Source organism: Ursus americanus, chromosome 28, assembly GCF_024610735.1.
Source record: "Ursus americanus isolate L20-20 chromosome 28, mUrsAme1.1.p, whole genome shotgun sequence".
Classification (NCBI taxonomy): Eukaryota; Metazoa; Chordata; class Mammalia; order Carnivora; family Ursidae; genus Ursus; species Ursus americanus.
Window position 1 is genome coordinate 24,758,914 of NC_142154.1, and position 24,702 is coordinate 24,783,615.

At 37.8% G+C, this 24,702-nt stretch overlaps 1 protein-coding gene and 1 pseudogene across 1 annotated transcript in view; both read left to right on the plus strand.

Annotated features, from left to right (window-relative positions):
- The window catches only part of GABRG3 (gamma-aminobutyric acid type A receptor subunit gamma3), a 631,894-nt gene that overhangs the window by 317,531 nt on the left and 289,661 nt on the right, over window positions 1-24,702 (plus strand). Inside the window, exons 4-5 of the mRNA XM_045795326.2 lie at window positions 15,001-15,221; window positions 17,195-17,277. Of these exons, the coding sequence (XP_045651282.2) occupies window positions 15,001-15,221; window positions 17,195-17,277 (304 nt within the window). The remainder of the gene's footprint in view (window positions 1-15,000; window positions 15,222-17,194; window positions 17,278-24,702) is intronic.
- LOC123790809 (glia-derived nexin-like) overlaps window positions 21,749-24,702 on the plus strand; it is a 53,190-nt pseudogene continuing 50,236 nt past the window's right edge.

Sequence of the window (24,702 nt, forward strand, 5' to 3'; positions counted from 1 at the left end):
GAGGTGCAGAGAGGTGAATCTGAGGGGATATATCAGAAGATAAATGGTGAGAGGGGCAGCCTCTGTAAGCCGACTACTGGAAAGTGATATAGCCCCAGAGCACAAGATTGGAACTTTTAGAAGTCTGCTGCAGTGAGAGACGTTCCTGCCTGAAAGGTGCTCAGGTGGAGAAGTGGGGCAGAATCCTAGGAGGAACAGTGTGGCCTCAGGATCCCCAGGGTCACAGAAAGAGCAGGGGTGCCTGAGCTGGAAGAGTTCCCAAGCATTGGATCAGGGAAACCAGCTACAGTCAGCGAGCCCAGGAGGGAGTTCTCAGCTCAGTTTGCCATAAACCACAAACCCCAGCAGAATCAGGCAACAGCTGTCCATGCAGGGGCCCTGCAAAGGGATGAAACGTGGTGTCCCTCAACCTTCCCCTGGGAGGATCAGAACAGGCATGCGCTGCAAGAGTCTGCAGAGTTTAGCAAACACAAGAGTGAAAACTTCTTTTCCCTGCTTTCTCCCTGAAGAGAGAAGGCCAGGAACTTTGAGCTCCAGGGCTGGAGATTGGGTGCGGCCATTTTTATTTCCATCCTCTAAAGAGAAGTGGAAAGCCTTCAGGGAGCAAAAGCCACATAAAGCAACCTGGCCTGCTGGCAAGGGGTGGTGCAACTCCCAGGCAAAGACACCTGAGAATCAGCACAGCAGGCCCCTCCCTCAGAAGAATAGCTGAAACAGCAGGCAAATACGAACTTCATGGAGCACACAGAACTTCAAAACTCCAGTGCTAGGGGAAAATAGTATATAGAATCTGAGGTTTTTTTTCTCAGGATCCTTTTATCTTTCAGTTTAAAGTTTTCCTCTTCTTTCTTTCTTTTTCTCTTTTTCAACTGGTTTCTTATTTTATCAACTCTTTGTTTTTAAACCTTTTTTAACTTACATTTTTACATTTACATTTTATAGACATAGTCTTTATTTTTTACTTCCTTTCACTGTATTCAGTTTTATTTTTGTATATATATAAGTTTGCTTTCTTTACAATTTTGGGATTTAGTGTCTTCTAACAAACAGACCAAAATACACCCAAGACCAAGAGGCTCATCATGTTTTTCCACAGGGGAGATTATATTTTCTTTCCCCTCCCCCACTTTTTTTTTTCTTTTCTGTTTTGGTTTCTGACCTCTTCGGATTTGTCTAGTGTTTATTTCACTTGGTTCATGGCTGATATTTTTGATTTTGCTCTCTTGTTCACCCATTCTTCTATGGGAAAATGACTAGAAGGAGAAATTCACAACAAGAGAAAGAACCAGAGGTAATACTCTCTGCCACAGATCTAGTTGATATGGATATAAGTAAAATGTCAGAGCTGGGATTCAGAATAATGATTATAATGTTACTAACTGGGTTGAAAAAAGCATAAGAGACACTACAGAATCTCTCAGTGTAGAAATAAAATTTAATGAGGCCAAAATTAAAAATGCTTTAACAGAGATACAGTCTAAAATAGATGCTCTAACAGCTGGGTAAATAACACAGAAGAGAGAGTGAGTGACATAGAAGACAAGATGATGGAGAGGAAGGAGGCTGAGGAAAAGAGAGAAAAACAACTAATGGACCACGAGGGGAGGCTTTGAGAAAGCAGCAATACCATGAAGCAAAACAATATTAGAGGGGTGCCTGGGTGGCACAGTGGTTGAGCGTCTGCCTTCGGCTCAGGGCGTGATCCCGGCGTTATGGGATCTAGCCCCACATCAGGCTCCTCTGCTATGAGCCTGCTTCTTCCTCTCCCACTCTCCCTGCTTGTGTTCCCTCTCTCACTGGCTGTCTCTATCTCTGTCAAATAAATAAATAAAATCCTTAAAAAAAAAACAATATTAGAATTACTGGGATCCCAGAGGAAGAAGAAAGAGAGGCAAATCATAGTGGAGAACTTCCCTAATCTGGGGAAGGAAACAGGCAATCAAGTCCAGGAGGTAGAGAGAACCCCCCTCAAAATCAATAAAAATAGCTCAACACCCTGACATATAATAGTGAAGCTTGCAAATTTCAGAGATAAAAAGAAAATCCTGAAAACAGCTCAAGAAAAGTGGTTCTTAACAAACAGGGGTAGGGCCATTAGACTGACAGCAGACCTATCCACAGAGACTTAGCAGGCCAGAAAGGGCTGGCATGATATATTCAGGGTACTAAATGAGAAAAAGATGCATCCAAGAATACTTTATCCAGCAAGGCTGTCATTCAGAATGGAAGGAGAGATAAAGAGCTTCCAGGACAGACAGAAACTAAAAGAATTTGTGATCACTAAACCAGCCCTGGAGAAATATTAAAGGAGATCCTGTAAATAAAGAGAGACCAAAAGTAACATAGTCTAGAAAGAAGCAGAGACAATCTACAGAACAGGGACTTTACAGGTAATAAAATGACACTAACTTCTCATCTTTCAGTAGTTACTCTGAATGTAAATGGGCTAAATGATTCAATCAAAAGAGACAGGGTATCAGATTGGATAAAAAAGCAAGACCCATCAATATGCTGTCTACAGGAGACTCATTTTACATTAAAAACACCTCCAGATTGAAAGTGAGGGGGTGGAGACAATTTATCATGCTAATGGACATCAAAAGAAAGCTGGAGTAGCAATACTCATATCAAACAAATTAGTTTTTAAACCAAAGACTGTAGTAAGGGATGAAGAGGGACACTATATCATATGTAAGGGGCCTATCTGACAAAAAGATCTAACAATATAAATATTTATACTCCTAACTTGGGAGCAGCCAGTTATGTAAGCTAATTAATAACAAAATTAAAGAAATGCATTGAAAATAATATAATAATAGTAGGAGACTTCAACACCCCACTCAGAGCAGTGGACAGATCATCTCAGCAGAATGTCAACAAGGAAAGAAGGGTTTTGAATGACACACTGGACCACATGGACTTCACAGATATATAGAGAGCATTCCATCCTAAAACAACAGAATATACATTCTTCTTGAGTACACATGGAACATTCTCCAGAATAGATCACATACTGGGTCACACATCAGGTCTCAACTAGTACCAAAACATTGGGATTATTCCCACATATTTTCAGACCACAATGCTTTGAAACTTGAAGTCAATCACAAGAGGAAATTTGGAAGGAACTCAAACACTTGGAGGTTAAAGAGCATCCTACTAAAGAATGGATGGGTCAACCAGGAAATTAATGAAGAATTTAAAAAATTCATGGAAACAAATGAAAATGAAAATACAACTGTTCAAAATCTTTGGGATACAACTAAGGTGGTCCTAAGAGGGAAGTATATACCAATAAAAGCCTTTCTCAAAAAGTTAGAAAAGTCTCAAATACACAACCTAAACTTACTCACAAAGTTGCTGGAGAAATAACAGCACATAAAGCCTAAACCAAGCAGGAGAAGAGAAATAATAAAGATTAGAGGAGGAATCAATGAAATAGAAACCAAAAGAATAGTAGAACAGATCAATGAAACTAGAAGCTGGTTCTTTGAAAGAATTAATAATATTGATAAACCCGTAGTCATATTTATCAAAAAGAAAGAGAAAGGACTAAAATTAATAAAATCATGAATGAAAGAGGAGAGATCAAGACCAATACCAAGGAAATACAAACAATTGTAAGAACATATTATGAACAACTATATGCCAACAAATTAGGCAATCTGGTAGAAATGGATGCATTCCTGGAAACTTATAAACTACCAAAACTGAAAACTTGAACAGACCATGACCAACAAAGTAATTGAAGCAGTAATCAAAAATATCCCAACAATCAAGAGTCCAGGGCTGGATGGCTTTCCAGAGGAATTCAACCAAACATTTAAAGAATTAATACCAATTCTTCTGAAGATGTTTCAAAAAAATAGAAAGGGGAGGAAAACTTCCAAACTCATTCTATGAGTCCATTATTACCTTGATCCCCAAACCAGGCAAAGACCCCATCAAAAAGAATTATAGACCAATGTCCCTGATGAATATAGATGCCAAAATTCTCAAGATCCTAGTCGATAGGATCCAACAGTACATTAAAAGGATATTTACCACAATCAAGTGGGATTTATTCCTGGGCTGTAAGCATGGTTCAACATTCACAAATCAATCAATGTGATACATCACATTAATGAAAGAAAGGACAAGAACCATATGATCATTTCAATTGATGCAGGAAAAGCATTTGGTAAAATGCAGCATCCTTTTTTGATTAAAACTCTCCATAGTGTAGGGATAGAGGGAACATACCTCAATATCATAAAAGCCATTATGAAAAGTCCACAGCAAATATCTCAATGGGGAATAACTGAGAGCTTTTCCCTTAAGGTCAGGAACACGACAGGAGTGCCCACTCGCACCACTTTTGTTCAACATAGTACTAGAAGTTCCAGCCTCAGCAATCAGACAACAAAAGGAAATAAAAGGCATTCAATTTGGCAAAGAAGAAGTCAAACTCTCACTCTTCACTGATGACATTATACTTTATTTGGAAAACCCAAAAGACTCCACCCCAAAATTACTAGAACTCATACAGGAATTCATCAAAGTGGCAGGATATAAAATCGAAGCACAGAAATCAGTTGTGTTTCTATACACTAACAATGAGACAGAAGAATGAGAAATTTCAAATAATGAATCATGGAACACTACATCAAAAACTAAGGATATACTGTATAGTGACTAACATAACATAATAAAAAATTATTTTAAAAATAAATTTAAAAAAAGAGGAATGAGAAATTAAAGAATTGATCCCATTTATAATTACACTAAAACCCACAAGATAGCTAGGAATAAATCTAACCAAAGAGGTAAAGGATCTGTACTCTAAAAACTACAGAAAACTCTTATTAAAGAAATTGAGGAATACACAAAGAAATGGAAAAACCTTCCATTCTCATGGATTGGAAGAATAAATATTGTTGTAAAGTCTGTGCTACCCAAAACAATATACACATTCAATGCAATCCCTATCAAAATACCATCAACTTTTTTCACAGAGCTGGAACAACAATCCTAAAATTTGTATGGACCCAGAAAAGACCCCAAATAGCCAGAGGAATGTTGAAAAAAACAAAAACAAAAAACAAAGCTGGTGGCATCACAATTCTGGACTTCAAGCTATATTACAAAGCTCTGATCATCAAGTCAGTATGGTACTGGCACAAAAACAGACATATAGATTAATGGAACAGAATATAGAAACCAGAAATGGACCCTCAACTCTATGGTCAACTAATCTTCAATGATGCAGAAAAGCATATCCAATGGAAAAATGACAGACTCTTCAATAAATGGTGCTGGGGAAATTGGACAGCTACATGTAGAAGAATGAAACTGGACCATTTTCTTACACCGTACACAAAGATAAACTCAAAATGGATGAAAGCCCTACATGTGAGACAGGAATCCATCAAAATTCTAGAGAACACAGACAGAAACTCTTTGACCTCAGCTGCAGCTATGTCTTGCTGGATACCTCTCCAAAGGCAAGGGGGAAAAAAAGCAAAACTGAACTATTGGGACATTATCAAGATACAAAGCTTCTTTTTTTTTAAGATTTTATTTATTTATTTGACAGAGAGAGAGACAGCCAGTGAGAAAGGGAACACAAGCAGGGGGAGTGGGAGAGGAAGAAGCAGGATCCCAGCGGAGGAGCCTAATGTAGGGCTTGATCCCAGAACGCCGGGATCATGCCCTGAGCCGAAGGCAGATGCTTAATGACTGCACCACCCAGGCGCCCTAAGATACAAAGCTTCTGCATGGCAAAGGAAACAGTGAGCAAAACTAAAAGGCAACCTATGGAATGGGAGAAGATGTTTACAAATGACATATCAGAGGAAGGGCCTGTATCCAAGACCTATAAGGATCTTATGAAACTGAAAAACAAAGAATCCAGTGAAGAAATGGGCAGAAGATGTGAACAGACATTTCTCCAAAGAACACAGACAAAATGGCCAACAGGCATGTGAAAAATTGCTCCACATCCCTTGGCATCAGGGAAATACAAGTCAAAACCATAATGAGATACCACCTCATACCAGTCCAAATGGTCAAAATTAACAAGACAGAAAACAATAAATCTTGGCAAGGATGTGGAGAAAGTGGAACCTCTTACCCTTTTGGTGGAAATGCAAGCTGGTACAACCACTTTGGAAAACAGTATGGAGGTTCCGCAAGAAGTTAAAAATAGAGCTACCCTATGACCCAGAAATTACACTACTAGGAATTTACCCCGAAGATACAAACGTAGTGATTCAGAGGGGCACCTGCACCCTAGTGTTCATAGCAGTAATGTCTGCAATAGCCAAACTGTGGAAAGAGGTGAGATGTCCATCAACAGATGAATGGATGGAGAAGATGTGTTATATATACACAATGGAATATTACTTAGCCATCAGAAAGGATGAAAACTTATCATTTACATCGATGTGGATGGAACTGGTGGGTATTGTGCTAAGTGAAATAAGTCAATCAGAGAAAGACTATCACCATATGGTTTCACTCACATGTGGAATATAAGAAATAGCACAGAGGATCCTAGGAGAAGAGAAGGAAAACTGAATGGGAAGTCATCAGAGAGGGAGACAAACCATGAGAGACTCTTAACTATAGGAAACAAACTGAGGGCTGCTGGAGGGGAAATGAGTGGAGGGATGAGGTAATTGAGCGATAGGCATTAAGGAGGGCACGCGATGTGATGAGCACTGGGTGTTATATGCAACTGATGGATTGTTGAACACTGCATCTGAACCTAAGTATGTACTCTATGTTGGCTAATTGAATTTAAATTTTAAAAAAATCCAATTTCCCTAAAAAGCAATGAAATACTCTTTAAACACCTATATAAAAACCCAAAATGGCTTTCTGTGTATCGTACTGGTTATGAATTATAATTTTCTTCCCCACTGCAAAGAATACATGCTATGATGTAAAGAATAGAGAGATAAAATATAAAAGATAATAAAGATACTATCTAAAATTGGGCTCAGTTTTGCAATAGGTTTGGTAGGTTTGAAGATATGGATATCACAAATTTTGAGGTGTTAAACTTTCTAGGAAAGGGAAGGGGATTGAAAAACATAATGCAACAAATGTAACATCTGGTGTATGAGCCTATCAGTCAGCTTACTGTGTAACAAACCATCCTAAAATCTAGTGGGTTTTTATTATTCCTCATTTGGATTGGTTGGACAAGTTGCTGATTTAGAATGACTAGGGTAGGACTGGGTAGTCAATGATGGAATTACTCACTCGTCAGGGTGTTGGCTTGACTTGAGCTGGGGCCATGAGCATGTCTGGGCATTTGGCTGATTTCCAGAAGACTGTCACATTCACTTAGTGTTTACAGGGTTCCCAAGAGCAGCAAGAGGGGCCAGCCCCAACACTCAAGACTTCCCAAGTTTCTGCCGCTGTCATATTTGCTATTAAGTCACATGGACAAGGCCATGGACAAAATAAAAAGAATTCTTATAGCCGTTTTCACAAATAACTTACCAGAGTACAAGACACACTTTCGCCCTTCACCTACCTCTTTAAAGGTTTGCTAATGTGCACATAAAGATCCAATATAGCAGATTTTCCACTTGATAGTAAATTTGGATAATAATGTTTGTGAACTGTTATAGTGAATATTGAGTAAGGGAGAGTTTGGGTAGCAAGGGTAGGTGCATTTTCAAGTGGAAAACCTGAAAGCGGCAGACTGTTTAAGAACAAATGTTATGAACACCTTTGGATAACTTTGTGTTGTACTTCTGACACTTTCAACTGACATTTTGCCCCAGATGAGATATTTGAGCAGCCTTTAATTGGCATGGGTCTGTGATTACCATTCTATAAAGAGAACTTTCAGTGACTTCATTTATTAATATATTTATCCATCAGTACCAGGTGTGGTGCTAATGTGCTCGGGACCTAAGGAAGAGAGCCTCTGCTCCCTGGGAGTGTGTCTCCTGCACACCCAATCTCTAAGTCCCTGTCCTTTATTAATCATTTTTCCATTTGACCCTCTTCTATGGCAAAGGAAAGGGAAAAGTGTTAGGAAGTAATTTTCTGAGTTTTAGAAGTTACAAATTGATATCATTAAGAAGCATAATTTTTCTTCTGTTTTGTCAAAATGTTCCACATGCTGCAATAATTCATAGCCTATTTAGGAATCATTAAACTCTCCAATTATTAAAACAAATTATGAACATAGGCTCTCCACAAGCATGATATTTTAAACTGAGGGATTCTGCACATTTATCACGTGTTACATTTATTAGTATTTTAAACACATTAATTTCACAGCTACTTATGAATTATATAAAACGTTTATTTGTAAGAATAATTTTTTCTTCTGCAGAAAAGAAAAATGATTAATAACATTACAAAGAAAGTTTGAGAAACATAAAAATATTTCCCTGTGGGTGAGAAGTGTTTCTTCAACATTTAGTCAAATGTAGACACAATAAAGCATCTACCCCATGCCCCACACACACCATCTGCTTTATACCCTCTTGAGTTAGAGTTTGTGGCAGGGCTTCAGAATAAAGAGCACATCCCTCCAAGCCCCACTGTCCCCAACCCCAGAGTATCATGGTGTGCTCTTTTCCCTTGTAAGAATGTAATATTGGGGGTGGGGACAGGAATCCATGCCTCACTCTGTAAGCTGCAGCCTCACAGATGGTTTCTAATTACAGTGATGCCACCTTATCTGTGGTTTCACTTCCTGCAGTTTCACTAGTCCTTAGTCAACCTCAGTCCAAAAGCAGATGACTCTCCTTCTGATCTATCATCAGGTCAGTAGTAGCTTAATGCTGTGTCACAATGCTTATGTCATTCATCACACCTCAGCTCATCACATAGGCATTTTATCATCTCACGTCATCACAAGAAGAAGGATGACTACAGTACAATAAGATATTTTGAGAAAGAGACCACATTCATGTAATTTTTTTACAATATATTTGTTATAATTGTTCTCTTAATCTCTTACTATGTCTCATTATTAAATTAAACTTTATCATAAGTGTGTATGTATGTGAAAAAACATAGTATATATAGGGTTCAGTACTATTCATAGTGTCAGGCATCCACTGGGGTTTGGGAACATATACCTTTGAGGATGATGGGGGGAGGTGACTGTATTTCATGTAGAACTCAAACATATAAAGCTCTTTCCAGTGGCAGGAAATAGAACATGTATAGAAGTCATTCTATCTCATCTTTATTGCAAACTTAAGACAGAAATGAGTGAGATGGAAAATTACTTTCAACAGTGAAAGTCTAATGTAAGCAGGGATATGGAAATATAAAATGTTAGAATTTTATAGAAGGGTCTTTGTGCTTAATCTATACCAACCACCCCATTTTATAGATGAGAAAACTGAGGCCGAGGAAGGTAACCTCGTGTGGTTTCAAACAGGGTGAGCAAGGAGGGAACTTCTAAACTGGAAGTCTTCCTTTCGCATTGCCAGTGGTTTCTATACTAACAACTAGATTTCAAATGCTCTCGGCCATCTCCAGGGAAGCAGGTTTTGACTGTGTAGTTTAGAACAATTGGTACTTAGCAGCTGTGTGACTTGATGAGAATTACTTAATCTCTTAGGTCTCAGTTTACCCCCTGAGAGGAAGGGTTATTATAGTCTCTGTTTCAGTAATCAGAGCCTGGAAGGTACAGAAGCATCTGCACCTCATAGGAGTGACTTTGGGTAATGCTCTCTATCTTGCTATATAATTTACTGATTTCAAATCTGCATTTCAAAATATTTTATCGTGAAGGTGTATAACCTGTGTATTAATGGGAATGGGGAGCAGAGACAATAGGAGACAAGGGGCAAAGAGGAGGGCCCTATCTTCAGGACACTTTTTGTTTTGCCATTTTTACATGTAAAAACAAACCCTTGAAAAGTTTTACTTGGGTCCCAAAATTCAAAGTAATTTTGACCCATGGAGTAAATGGTAAAATTCTTCAAGTTTTCTGAGTTTCAGCATTCCTAATATAATATGAAATTTTTAAAAATCTGATAATTTTAGGTTCTTTCCAAAATATACTTGGGACTTTATAGAGAGTATTCTTTATCTGGTATCATTGATCACATTGGTGGGCCTTGGCCCTGCTTGGAGGAACATTTTCATCCTTTTCTCCTCATTCTCTCATCCAATGAACCAGTGTTAAAGAAAAGAAGGAAGTAACATGTATGAATACCTATGGGTGCCACACTGGTCATTCTCATATGCTGAATTTTATTTAAAATATTGAGTGTGTTCCCTGTGCAACTATAGCCTGTTACACAGTCAGCAATCATCATTGTGAGACTAAAACCCTGCCATCAAGGAGGTAAGGTGCCTACCCACAACATCCAGTCTATTCTGTCTGGCAGAATTGTTACTGTCTCATCCAGTATGCTTTCGAACTCGCTTGGGGTCTCTTGCTCCGTTTATCTGTGTGGCTTACTCCTGCATCTCACCTAGGTTTTGGTTCTAAGTCACCTTCTCAATAAGGAAGGCATCACCTCCTCGCTGCATCCCACTCCCCTTTCCACCTCTTCCAGGGTACAGTTGGTACTGGCTAGGGAGTGCTCCTCTTACAAGCTGCTCTGGGTAATTTTGCATCCACAATATGTGTCCAGCATGAATCAACAGAGGCTGTGCTCTGTAGTCTCTCAGAGCCTGTAAAGGGGGTGTGCTCTTCAAACACCATCCCCAAAATGCACACCCCACTCTATTCACATTTCACTTCATCACAAATAAGATGGCCAGACATAGCCCCAACAGGGGGAAAGGGAAATGCAATTCTACCACCTGCACACTGGGAGGGCTGCTGCAGTATTTGGTGAATAGGACCAATGACCACCATAATCTGTATCTAGCTGCCAAATATTGTCTCTCTCTTACATCAGGGGAGATACATCCTACCCTTCTTCAAATGAGGCAACCCAAAAGGCCCATCCAGTCCCAGCCCCAAGTTCGAGGTTATGTGTATGTGTGCTGGCATCCACATTAATTCACATGGTTTTCCTTGGTCCATTGACTTTTTTTTTATAATAATATTTTTTTATTATACTATGTTAGTCACCATACAGTACTTCCCTAGTTTTTGATGTAAAGTTCCATGATTCATTAGTTGCGTATAACACCCAGTGCACCATGCAATACGTGCCCTCCTTAATACCCATCACCAGCCTATCCCATTCCCCCAACCCCTTCCCTCTGAAGCCCTCAGTTTGTTTCTCAGAGTCCATAGTCTGTCATGGTTCATTCCCCCTCCCGTTTACCCCCCCCTTTCTTCTTCCCTTTCTTCTCCTACTGATCTTCCTACTTCTTATGTTCCATTTAATGAGTGAAACCATATGATAATTGTCTTTCTCTGCTTGACTTATTTCACTTAGCATTATCTCCTCCAGTCCAAGGAAACAGTAAAAAAAAAACTAAGAGGAAGCCCATGGAATAGGAGAAGATGTTTGCAAATGACACTACAGATAAAAGACTGGTATCCAAGATCTACAAAGAACTGGCCCATTGACTTCTAAACAAAAAGAAAAGCTATTTGACCTATCCCCACATATACAGTTATATCTACAGTGATGGAGAAGAGCCAGGTTAACCACAATCGACCCACGATTTGCAGCAATTCTGAGACCCCACTGGACAGATCCTGAGTGGGCTCTGTTACCTGGGAAGAAAGCATCTTCTTTGATTAAATTTTAATTCTGCTCCCAGGGTAGGACTCCAAAAGACACTTCTCCTTGGCTCTTGACTCCATTGTTTGAGAGTTTATTCTTTTTCCACTAACTGCTTTGGTTATGGGAAAGTGGACATTGGAGAAGAAGACCCCATTAAGGTCTACTCAGTTTTCCAGGCTGCAGTCTTCCCTTTATAGATAGGTATACAAAAGTACATCTTAGTTTCAAATACAGACTTCTCTGCTGAACTTGATGGTCCTTTGGCAGTAGAACTCTCTAAAACCTAGCCAGCTTCTTACCTACTAAGAGAGTTTCAAATGTGCATAACCACATTCACAGATCTTTTGACAACACAATTCTAAGGTCCACTAAGTGTCTTTGCTTTTGCATGCCAATGCCTCTCCCACCCTTTTGCTTTCAAATGGACTCTTCTTACTCTTTCTCTTAAATTAAGTACAGGTGCCTCGGCTGTATTAGCCTTCAGTGGAAGAGTTATACCTTGGTCTCTTATCCTGAAGCCACATTTATACAATTAAAGATTTTACAGGGCTACAACTTAATCCACTTAAGGATTTTTATCAGTAGGTCTGATTATTTCTGCAAAGCTGAGTTTCAATAGGCTTTTAACTCTCAAGGCATTTCTTGATATGATTTACTGATGGGGATGAGGAGCAGTTGCCTGTCCTAACCCTACAAGAACCTGTGTTTGCTTTATCTTTCTTTTCTCTTTCATAACTGCTTTCCAACTGGCCAGTTACCTTCTGAGATAATTTCTTTGTTATGTTAGCTTACCAAGCACAGTCAATAGCAGCCAACACATTCTAATTAATGTTACTTTTCCAACCTTTACCCAAAGAGCTATGAACTCATTAGACATGCTCTGCTTTATTGCAGGTGTTAACTTTGCCAAATATTTCACCCATGTGTGACATAAGCCACCTTGCTTCCAGTCCTAAGCCAACACTACGTGTTATAGATTTGTTTCAGCATTCTTTTTTAATACACTGATTTTCTTTTATTTTTTATTGAGATAAAATTGACATTTAACATAGTATTTGTTTCAGATATACAAATAATGGTTTGATTTACATATATGTTGCGAAATGGTCACCACAATAAGTCTAGTTAGAAATATTTTTTCTTGTGGTGAGAGCTTTTAAGATCTACTCTTAGTGACTTTTGATTATGCATACAGTAGTGTCAACTATAGTCGCAATGCTGTACATTACATCCCTGGGACTTATTCATCTTATAACAGGAAGTTTGTACCTTTTGATTCCCCTCACCCCTTCTCCCACGTCTCAGTCTCCACTCCTGGAATCCATCAGTCTGTTCTCTGTATCTATGACTTCAGTTTTTTGTTTTGTTTTGTTTTGTTTTAGTTTCCACATATAAGTGAGATCATAGGTATTTGTTTGTCTTTACCTGACTTGTTTCACTTGTTTCACTGCTATTTGAAACCCATTTTTATTTATTTATTTTTAAAGATTTATTTATTTTTATACAGAGAGAGTGCACACGCATGAGTGGGGGAAGGGGCAGAGGGACAGGGAGAAAATCCCAAGCAGACTCCTCACTTGCTCAGAGCCCAATGTGGGACTCTATCTCAGGACCCTGAGATCATGACCCGAGCTGAAAACAAGAGTTGGGCACTTAACTGACTGAGCCACCCAGGTGCCCCAAAACCCATTTTAAAATTAGTCAGTATACAACAGGAAATAACACACAGGCATGCGCCCCCCCCCACACAAACTTCCTCTTCATTTCTCTCTCTCTGTACAATTCCAAGTTTAGAGTCTGTTAATGAAAGACATGTGCAAAGCTCTGGAAGGAGATGATGAGACAGAGGCTATTATTCCCCAGAGGCATGTTTAGGCAGACACATGGACAGACAGGAGGACTTGCACTGGGCCCTTCTGGATGTTGAGATTTCGTTCAACTCTGGAAGCTCCCACAATAACCTGCCCCCAGCTACTGCTTCCCTGGTGTTTGCTCCCCCAGCTGCTCAAATACTTAAGCAAGACTCAGATTCCCTGTACATAATTCTTTCCACATTAAAAACTTGGATACTTTTTGTTCTAGCTGGAATCCTAACTGATACACTGGCCTCATTTTTCTGGTTGCTATGTGTGACCATCACACTTGCTGTGTGTTTTCACCTTAACTGTATGTTTAATTCCAAGACTAAAATAAACTCCATGAAGGGAGGGAGTTCTCTTGTTAGTGCAGTGCTGGGTCTTCAGTGGTTTGCAGGGCATGGCATACTCAGTGCAGCAAAGAGATGAAGAACGAATGGATTAGTTAATAAAAAGCAGGATCTGGTCAGTTGAATTAACTACCTCTGAAAGGTTCTTTAACTGGAAATTCGGTGGGAAGGATAAATGTGGGATTTGTTGAGAATTACTGGACCCACATTCTTTAAGAGTAATTCATTATTATATCTAATATGTAAATGAAACTGAAAGATATAAAAACCTCTAACAGTCTGCTTTAGATCCTCTTTACTATGGGCCTAATTGATGATAATCCTTTAAACTATGTTTAGGGGAAGGGCCTCTGAGGTGGTTCAGTCTCGGGACATTTCTTTAAGTCTCATGGTGAAATTAGTCCTAGTCCACATCTAACAATTGCAGCAAAGCCTTACTCTGTGCTGGGAATACCAAAATGTTTCCAATTACAGAGGTCCTGTGAGCTCACCGGCCTTCTGTGGAATCAGAAGGTGTCTTGGCTTGGGTGTCTGTCGCCTTTATAGCTCTTTGTTGTTGCTGGTTTCGTTTTTTTTTTGTTTGTTTTTTTTTTTTTTTTGAGTTGGGTTGTGTTGTTCGGTAAGGCTTTTAAGTGAAAATGACAATTATTATATAAGCTAATACTGTATGGATTTATGCCAGACACTAAGGGTTTTTCATTTAATCATTTCCTTTCTTCTTTATAACCCACTTAGGAGGTGGGCACTCCACCCATTTTACAGATTAGAATGAGGCTTCAATAGGTCATATTACCTGTTAAAGCTTGGGCTTGTGAATGCAGGGGGATCTGATTCTGTGCTTTGAATTATAGTCTACTACCACTTGACCCCTTATCACACTTCATGTGTATATTAAAATTTAAGACTTACCGAATCTTTTGTACATATGTTATCACATTATTGACTAATAATACTGGTTATCATTTGTTAAAATGTTTAACATGTTGAGCCAGGCACTATATAAGCACTAACAGAAAGGGACTTGGGGGACAAGGGTGTAAACATGGAGGAAAACTGAGGTTTTCACAAAGAAAACAAAGCATACAGAAAATCCATTAATACAACTACTTTGCCTCTCCTTTTGCTCTGTTTCAGGAATACCAAATTGACATATTTTTTGCTCAGACCTGGACAGACAGCCGCCTTCGATTCAACAGTACAATGAAAATACTCACTCTGAACAGCAACATGGTGGGATTAATATGGATTCCAGATACAATCTTCCGCAATTCTAAAACTGCAGAGGCTCACTGGATTACCACCCCCAATCAGCTCCTCAGAATTTGGAATGACGGGAAAATCCTTTACACTTTAAGGTGAGACATTGGTGGATTTTTAATCACTGATGGGCTGATAATTCAGATCATCGTAGAGATGGGACCCTATTTTCATTGCTGCATTCTATCACTCCTCATGTTCGACATGCTACAGCCTCCCGAAAAAGTTTGTCCTAATGCTACTATGTGTGGAAATAAAGGCATACAAATCATCTGCAATGAATATAAACTCATTCCTCCATTAGAATCCATTTCTGCTGGAAGTGGAATGCAGAAATATCTTTAATATAAATAACCCATGGGTCCACTCAGCTAGGAAAATAAAGATGTCTTGGTCTATTAATTGACAAATGTAATCATAGCCAAATTTAAGACCACAGGAAAAAAAGAGCACGGAGGGCATTCCCCAATGCATCCCTAATGGAAGTGGCAGCTACAGTGTCATGAGTCTTCCTGGGGGCCAGGCAGTCCCTACAAAGCTGGGCAAAGTAAGAGAAACTGCACTTCAAAGAAGTGAACTGACTTGCCTGTCCAAAGTCACCACTGGGAGCTAGTGTTATCAGAGTTTGAACCTGTGTCTGTATCTCTCAGAACTCTTTCCACTAGGATGGCCCAAGCCTAACTGAATGTCCAGTTGTAACATACCACAGGGGTGCCCTACACCTTGGCCAGTCTTTCTGTTTGTCTGGCATTAGGATCAGGACAGTACCCTCCAGAACTGTCATCCTCACTGCCTGTCATCTCTTAGGAGCGCTGTATGTGCTCACTCTCTCCTAACACTTTCTCTCACCACCTTTGCAGCACAATGGCTCCTATGTCTCCTACTCCTGTTTTTGTGCAGCCTTTTCTCCTATTCTTTCTGCCTCAGAACTTCCTCATTACTTCACTCACTTTCCTCTCTCTTGCTGGCTTAGTTCATCCATTCCCACATCTATGCTGAGGCTTCCCATATGCCTACCTCCAACCCAGAACTTCCCTTCTGAACTCCACATGCTTGGAACCACCTGTCTATGGCATGTCTCCTCCTGAGGGTCTAAAAGGCATTGCAAATTCAGCATGCCTCAGGAGAAAGTGACTTGTCTAATTCTTCTGACCCATGTATCTTCCTGGCTCAGTGAAGCCCATGACCAGCCACTGGTACTTCTCCTTTCCCACTCCCACATTTAGTACGTGAGCTCTTAATTGCGGGTGAATTGTGGCCATGCAGAGAAGTCTCTAACTCAGAATGGTAAACAAGTATCCACAGCACAAATAGAAGTACAGATTAAAATCAAACGAAGTGTAATATTAGGGGATTTCAACTTCCAGGAAAATAATTTTGGCAGGCAGGGAAAAACAACAACATATCCACAGCAGGGAACTCTGCTGATGGATTACATTTAGAGAGCTGGAGTCTGTAACAGGTGTTTCCACATCAGTCTTAAAGGAGCATGGATAAGACTCTGAAGTGAAGGTGAGCCTCAGCAAACCAGAATTGGGACACAGCCTATCCTGAGATCCTTCATAAGAACTCTGGTCCCAGAGCTGTCTGTTCTGGAAGGATGCAGTACACACTTGTATAGCCACCACCTGCCTAGTCTAATGAGAGAGTTGTCCAAATATGAAGTCCCTTCTACAAGCGGATTAGTTATAGTTTGGCATTACACCTATTTAAACAAATACACCAGTTTCAACAGGGTAGAAGGTTTTAATTCAATCAAACAGATTGAAGACAAAGACATATCAAATAACAGTTATTTTTATTAGTCTCTTCCCTGACTTGGCTTATATTTCTAGACATAGTTTGAAATTTTACTAACTGAAATTCTTTCTGCTACCGATAGTTAAAAACAGAACAAAATAACACAGAAGCCACTAAATGGTATCCCTGAATGGCACCACCGCCAAGAATGAGTTAAGCGCACTGCTCTCACCTTTCAGTTGTGGTAAAGGGACTGCTCCTTGTCTTTGACCTGGGACTTTTCTGGGTTGCTCCTGGCTGACCTCAAGAGTGACCCTTGGCTCTCCTGCAGGCTCACTATAAATGCAGAATGCCAGCTGCAGCTGCACAACTTCCCCATGGATGAACACTCCTGCCCGCTGATTTTCTCCAGCTGTGAGTACCAACTTGGGGTACAAATGCTGTGTAAAGGAATGTCTGTCATCTATTGATTTATGGCAGATGGTCATGAGATTGATTATAGCATCACTGTGCAACAGAAAAAATGGATAATAGTTTTGGTACTAGACACATGGGTGTTTTCACTCTATTGTGGAGTATGTTACAGAATAGTTAGCTTTGAAAAAGCTGTGAGCAACTTGACCATTACTTACAATAATGAAAGATTCAGAAATTGATGAACAGTTGACTTACAAAAGACCCTTAGGCTAATGAGCTGTGCATATTATTCAGAAGTATACAAAATTCATTTGCGATATTTTTAGGTTTAATATCTTAAAAGAAGGTGTTTTGTCTTCTGAATAGAAAGATAAAATATTTTATTTAAATATATTTGTATTTGTCTTATTGCAGTATCATAGGATGAAATTTTTCAGTATTTTATTTCCTAATATTTTACATATGATTAATATTAGCTAACAAGTAATCATTCACAAATTCTTCAAGACAATATCTAATGCATACAAGGATACATATAAAAGGAAATATCAAATTTATGTGTTTATTTATAAAATAAGTGTTTAAGTAAAGCTCAATATGGAAATGTATCTGTAGAATTTAGGATAGTTCCTTTTCAATACATTGATCACAAGTAGCTAAGTATGACTCATAAGAATTTAATTAACTTTATTGGCTTTCTATAAAATTGCATATGGAGCTTGACAAACAAATGTGATGAAATCTCAGGCAGAGGTTTTGTGGCTTCCCTCACCGGACATTGTAGTGAAAAGACAAAAAAGAAATGAGAGATGAACACACTTTACAGTTCATTTTAGGTACAGGAAAAGACAAGGTAGAAAGCAAAATTTCATTGATATCCTAGATTGGGTAAAAATATTCTTTTGTAGAGATTAGTTTGATTAGTTGAATCCCAATTTAAAATAATATTTTCCCCCAAACCATTACATTTGTTGATAACACAAATTTTTAATGCCTAGCAAGTAGATGGCTAATGTCTGTGAATGTCTGGTAAACTTGCCTGTAGATTCATTTAGGCCGGCTGTTCTCTGTTTATTTAATTACTTTAAAAGTTATGGAACCATTCATATAGTCTATTTCTTTGTAAGTCAGTTTGGTATATATGTATATAATCTTCCTAGTGATTTGTCCACTTCATTATTTATTAGTGTTCTCAGTGAACCCAATTTAGATATGTAGATCCTTCCAATGCTCTGTTACGTTATTAATTCATCTAATTACTTTATAACTTTAATGTTTGTTTTTCATTATTAGACATCCTATTTTTTTTTGCTCTTTTCTAATTCTTTATGCAATTTGACAGCATCTTATTTCTTCACATGAAATTTTTAATTTCATCTTCCATTTATTTAAATTCCCAAAACTTTCTGATATCTTTGTGGGAGCTATTTGCAGAATTCGTTGTTTTGTTTTACTTGGTTACATGGTAATTCATTTACTTTTCTGTTCAATAAGTAATTTGTTCATTTGAGCTCATGTTTCTTGGAATTTTTTTCTGTAGGTTTTCTTTGAGGCTTACATTTAAAACAGGTCATTCTAAAGAGGTTTTGCTCTGGCTCTGCCTGGTACCTCTATAACTTTAAAGTTTAAGCCTGGATTTCTAGGCTACATAGTTGGTGTGAGTTCTAGCTATATGTCTGTGATTTCAGGCTGTGATTTTACATTCTTAGGAAGGACTTTTTTGCTTTTCTGTTGTTCCCAGAACTAAATCAGGACAGGGAATCTATTTTTACAGAGAGTTTCTCCTGAGTCCACAAGCTGAGGTTATCTCCTTTCCCAAGTGTCCACCAACAGATGCATGCATAAGCAAAAAGTGGGGGAAAGGATAAAAGATCATGATTCTACTATATACTGTCTATATGAGACACAATTTAGATTCAAAGACAAATCATTTGGAAATGAAAGGATGAAATAAGATATATAATTCAAATAGTGGCCAAAAAAGAGTTGGATTGATTATAGTAATACAGGACAAAATATATTAAAGAAAATTGTTATTAGAGACAAAGAAAGATGTTTTATAATGATAAAATGTGTCAGCACATCAAGAAATTCACAATAATAATAAACATGCATGCATCTAATAATAGAACTTTAAAATACATAAAGCAAAAATTGACAGATTTGAAGGGAAAAACAGATGATTCAGCAATAATAGTTAGATACTTTAATAACCCATTTTCAAAAATGGATAGAAAAACTATAAATAGAGGGTCTAGCAGGGAAACAGAAGACTGGAACAGTACTTTAAAGCAACCAGATCTAATAGATATCTATAGAACAGTCCAGTGAACAACAACAGATTACATATTGTTAAGTGTATATGAGGCTTTCTGCAAGATAAGCCACATATTAGGTAGTGAAACAAGTCAATAAATTTAAAGGGATTGAATTAAGATTGCAGGATACAAGATCAATATACAAACAACATTTGCATTTCTATACACTAGAAATTAAAACCATGAGAAGGATAGTAAGAAAATTACATTTACAAAAGTATCAAAAAGAATATAATACTTACGAATGAATTTAACAAAATAAGTGCAAGGCTTGTGTGTTGAAAACTACAAAAATGTTGAAGGAAAGGAAAGAAAATCTAAACAAATGGAAAGGCATTCTATGTTCATGAACTGAGACTTAATATGTTTGAGATGGCAATGGTTTCCAAAATAATCTGTAGATTCAGTGCAATACTTATCAAAACCTCAGCTGGCTCTTTTTCCTTGAAATTGACAAATTGATTCTAAAATTTATGGGGAAATTAAAGAAATCTAGAATAGCCAAAACAATCTTGAAAGAAGAACAAATTTAGAGAGCTCACACTTCTAATTTCAAAACTTACTACTAAACTACAATAAACAAGACTGTGGGGTGGTCCTGCTATAACGATGGATATACAGATATACTCAAACGCCCATCAACTGATGAACAGATAAAATTTAATATACTCATACAATGGAATATAACTTCACCTTAAGTACATTGGGAAAACAGACAAATCTCCCATGCAGAAGAATTCCAAATAATTTATATAGGTATTCCACCCACATGGAGGTGGAATGTAACGCCTTACCCCTTAAGTCAAGGGTGAGCATAGAGACTTCTTCCAAGAAGTTTATCATGGAAAGGGATAAAATGAGCTATTTTATAGTGGAGAAAAATGACAAACACTACTTCAGCCACAATTTTTCCATAAATTTGAACCTACTTTAAATTTCAGCAAAAGAAACAGTAGACAAAACCAAAAGACAACCTACAGAATGGGAGACGATATTTGCAAATGTCTTATCAGATAAAGGGCTAGTATGCAAAATCTTTAAAAAAAAATTATCAAACTCAACATCCCCACCCCCCAAAATCTTATCTTTAAAAAGAAAGAAATATGAGTAATCATACCGAGCTGGTATTACAGGCCCAATTCCTAAATAAAATTGGTCCAAGTTGCTGATAATTTAATATTTTAACAGCTAAAGTGAAATAAAAATGTAAAAAATGACAAATCAAGATCCCATGCCATTTCCTTCACTTCAGTGAAACAAACTTCTGAATTATTGGAAATTTCTGGAAACCCTGGGCCAGAAGTTCCAGCTTAGAGATCTCAGTGGCAAACAATCTGATACAGTGGTTCTTACATACTTTGGGCTCACATACAACTATGAGAGTCTGAACAAACCTGTGGTCCTTTATTCACACACATAGATAATTTCACATTGTATTTTGCAACTATCAGCTATATAATTTGTAGTCCAGAGTTTAAAAACTCCTCATCTAATCCATCTTGCTCATGTGTAGATGAGGAAACAGAAACAGATGCTGTCACTGTCCTAGGTATCCAACCAGTTACTATTCACTCTACCTCAAAAATGTCACTGAACTTATTCACTGCTAACTGTTTCCACCATTGGGTTTTCTGCTCCCACTTTTATATTTCAAGCTCATTATATACATATATCCTGGCATTGGCTTACTAAAATATATATCTGTCTAAATCAATACTATACTTCTAACCATTCAAAAGTTCTTTCCCCTGGTGATTGGTATCAAGTTTAAATGCTTTACTATAACATACAAGATTCCTTCCTCCCTCTCTAACTTCATTTCTTTTCACTCTCTGTCTTGAAAGTGCATGTTTTACTATTCCTTTTATGAATGTTTATATCATTTTCACTCAAAATATAGCACAACACCAATCTACATCCTTTATATTTTCATTTTACCAAACTATAAACTAAAGGCATCCTCAATAGCTTGTGTATAGGTCAATTCAAACACAAAGATTTAGTATCTATGGATTTTACTCATAGAATTTTAATTGCATGTTCCAAACCAAAAATAGTTTATTCTACAGTTTTTAGTTATATGATTTAATGATATTTCACCTGCAGGACAACACATATGAAAGGGGTAAAATATAGTCATTGTGAGTAGAATGGAGGCCTCTAAAGAGGATCATAATCAACATGACAATAGGATCATCCTCCATATTCCTTTATGGTTACTTGATGAGGATGGATGTTTGCTAGCTCTTCTAACACTCCATGAGCTCCTCATCCAGGAGAGTAGCTATGTGCTTGGTAAGAAATGGCATCTGGTGGCTAATGTCAGTTGTGCTTCACTTTCTCAATGTCATGAGACGTTTCTGTGAAGGAGGATACACTAACCTGTTGTGTTTGATTATCTACTCAATAACAGTACCTCACCTGTACCAAAGTAAACTTCAAGTCCTCTCCTCCATTTTCTGTGAGCTCCTGATTGCTGATATGTACAGCTTCCTTCTGATGTTGAAATCTGATACTTCTTCCCATATCTCTTTTAATATCTGAAACTGTTACTCTATCATATTAGGAAGGATATTGCTTTCTATTCCCGATCTGTGGATTATTTTTAAGTTGTTCTTATGAAGATAAATTGAAAAGATATATTAGGACCCACAGAAATAGTTATCTTTGATTATCTTTCAATATTATTTTCCCCGTTGTAGTCTGGCATGTCAGAAATTTCTGTTTCTATTTTTCCTTATCAAGTGCTCCTAACTCCAAGAAACTTGTGTTCTTTTTTGTTGTTGTTTTGTTTTTTTTTTTTACAATTTTGAAATAACTTTTATTTTTATTTTTTAATTTTTTAAAAGATTTTCTTTATTTATTTGACAGGGAGAGAGAGTGCACAAGCAGGGGGAGCAGCAGGCAAAGGGGTGAGAGGAGAAGCAGGCTCCTGCTAAGCAGAGAGCCCGACATGGGGCTCAGTCCCATGAACCCTGGGATCATGACCTGAGCCGAAGGCAGATGCTTAACTGACTGAGCCACCCAGGCACACATAACATTTATTTCTAAATATAGAATCATAAGAAGTTGCAAAAGTAGCACAGAGATTCATGTTTTGCTTCCCCTGATGGTGACCGATTAATGATTACAGGGCATTATTGAAGCCAAGAAATTGATTGACACAGTATTATCAATTACACAGCACATTTCCTAAGTCTTTGCATGTACTCATATTTTTATTTTAATTTATTATGACTATACAAATGCTAAGATTTACTCTTAGCCCTTCTTGGCTCTGCACCATCCTCTCCCATACCATAGGATAGGGGTTGCAAATACAATGAACAAAGAAAAACGAAACAACAGCAACAGCAAACCAAAACAAAACAAAACAGAGCCACATTGAGAATTTCAGTGAATGATTCTGGTTACTATATGTATTTTTTTCCTATTAAGTATACAGCAAGAAACATGACTACATGCTTGACTAGTAAACAGCAGCCAACATTTAATTTCAGGCTCCAACATACAACAGGTCATGGTGGAGATTATGGCAGAGTACATAAATTTCCTATGAGAGAACCACTTTCAATGTTGGCCAGATCTTACTTTGATGGAACACAGGAAGGATTTTGCCAGGTATTTTTATTTTTCAAACAGGAGATCTGAATTTTTACATGAAATCCTCCAATATTTTTAGAAGTTGACAATAAATTCATTTAAAATTAAATGTATCATTAAAACATTTCGAATGTTAAAATTCTACTGACGAAATAAAATATATCCATGAGCTGGATATGCAACGGCACAATCTCTGTATTCATTTTTTCCTCTGTTTTACATTTCCTTTAAACTGTGTAACTGTTTTCTCTGAGTAGCATTGTGGTCTCTTCATTTTCCAAAGTGTTTATTTTCAATTAACACTCTTTTTCTTCTTTTATCATACTATCTAACAGAAATATAATGCAAACCAAGGGTATAATTGTAAATTTTCTAGGAGTCACATCTTTTTTTTAAGTGAGCTTCATGTTCAGTGTGGGGCCCAATGTGGGTCTTGAAATCATGACCCTAAGATCAAGACTGTAGCTGAGATCAAGAGTTGGATGCAACCAACTAAACCACCCAGAAGCCCCTCTAGGACTCACATTTTAAAAAGTTAAAAGAAACATGAAATTAAATATAATAATATTTTATTTAACAAAATTTATCAAAAATATTTAAACATGTAATCAATGTGAAAAGTAGTGAGATGTTTTAATAAATTAGTATGTGATAGTTTCATAGTGTCTTCAATATACAATGTGTATTTTATGCTAGCCTCACTTTTTAGTTTGGAGTAGTCACATTTCAGATACTCAGTAGTTTACCTACAGCTCATGGCTAACTGTTGTTGGAAAGCACAGTCTTAGACTCTCCCAAGGGTTTTCTTTCTTTTTTTTTTTTTTTAAAGATTTTATTTATTTATTTGAGAGAGATAGAGACAGCCAGCGAGAGAGGGAACACAAGCAGGGGGAGTGGGAGAGGAAGAAGCAGGCTCATAGTGGAGGAGCCTGATGTGGGGCTCGATCCCATAATGCCGGGATCATGCCCTGAGCAGAAGGCAGACGCCCCCTCCCAGAGGTTTTCAAACCAGCTATTCATCTCCTTTAAAACTGTGTGTTTTGCTTAACATCAATAATGTTCTTGATTCCTCTTTCTTATTTTGCTGCCTGTTTAGGTAATTTACGTAAATACCTAGGTGTAAATTTAACCAAAGTTTTGTATTTTGAAAACTATAAGACATTAATGAAATAAATTGAAGAAGACACAAATAAATGGAAAAATATTCCATGCTCATGGGCTGAAAGAATCACTATTGTTAAAATGTCCATACTAGGAGGGAGTTAAGATGGCGGAGGAGTAGGGGACCCCTTTTTCAGCTGGTCCCCTGAGTCGAGTTGGATAGGTATCAGACCAGCCTGAACACCCATGGAATCAGCCTGAGACTCAGGAAGATACATCCGGATCTCTACAAATGAACATCTCCAGCGATGAGTATTGAGGTACGAAGCAGGGAGCTGTGAAACCTCGCACAGATATTGGAAGATAAACGGAAGGGGAAGGGAGCCACCGCGTTCGGGCC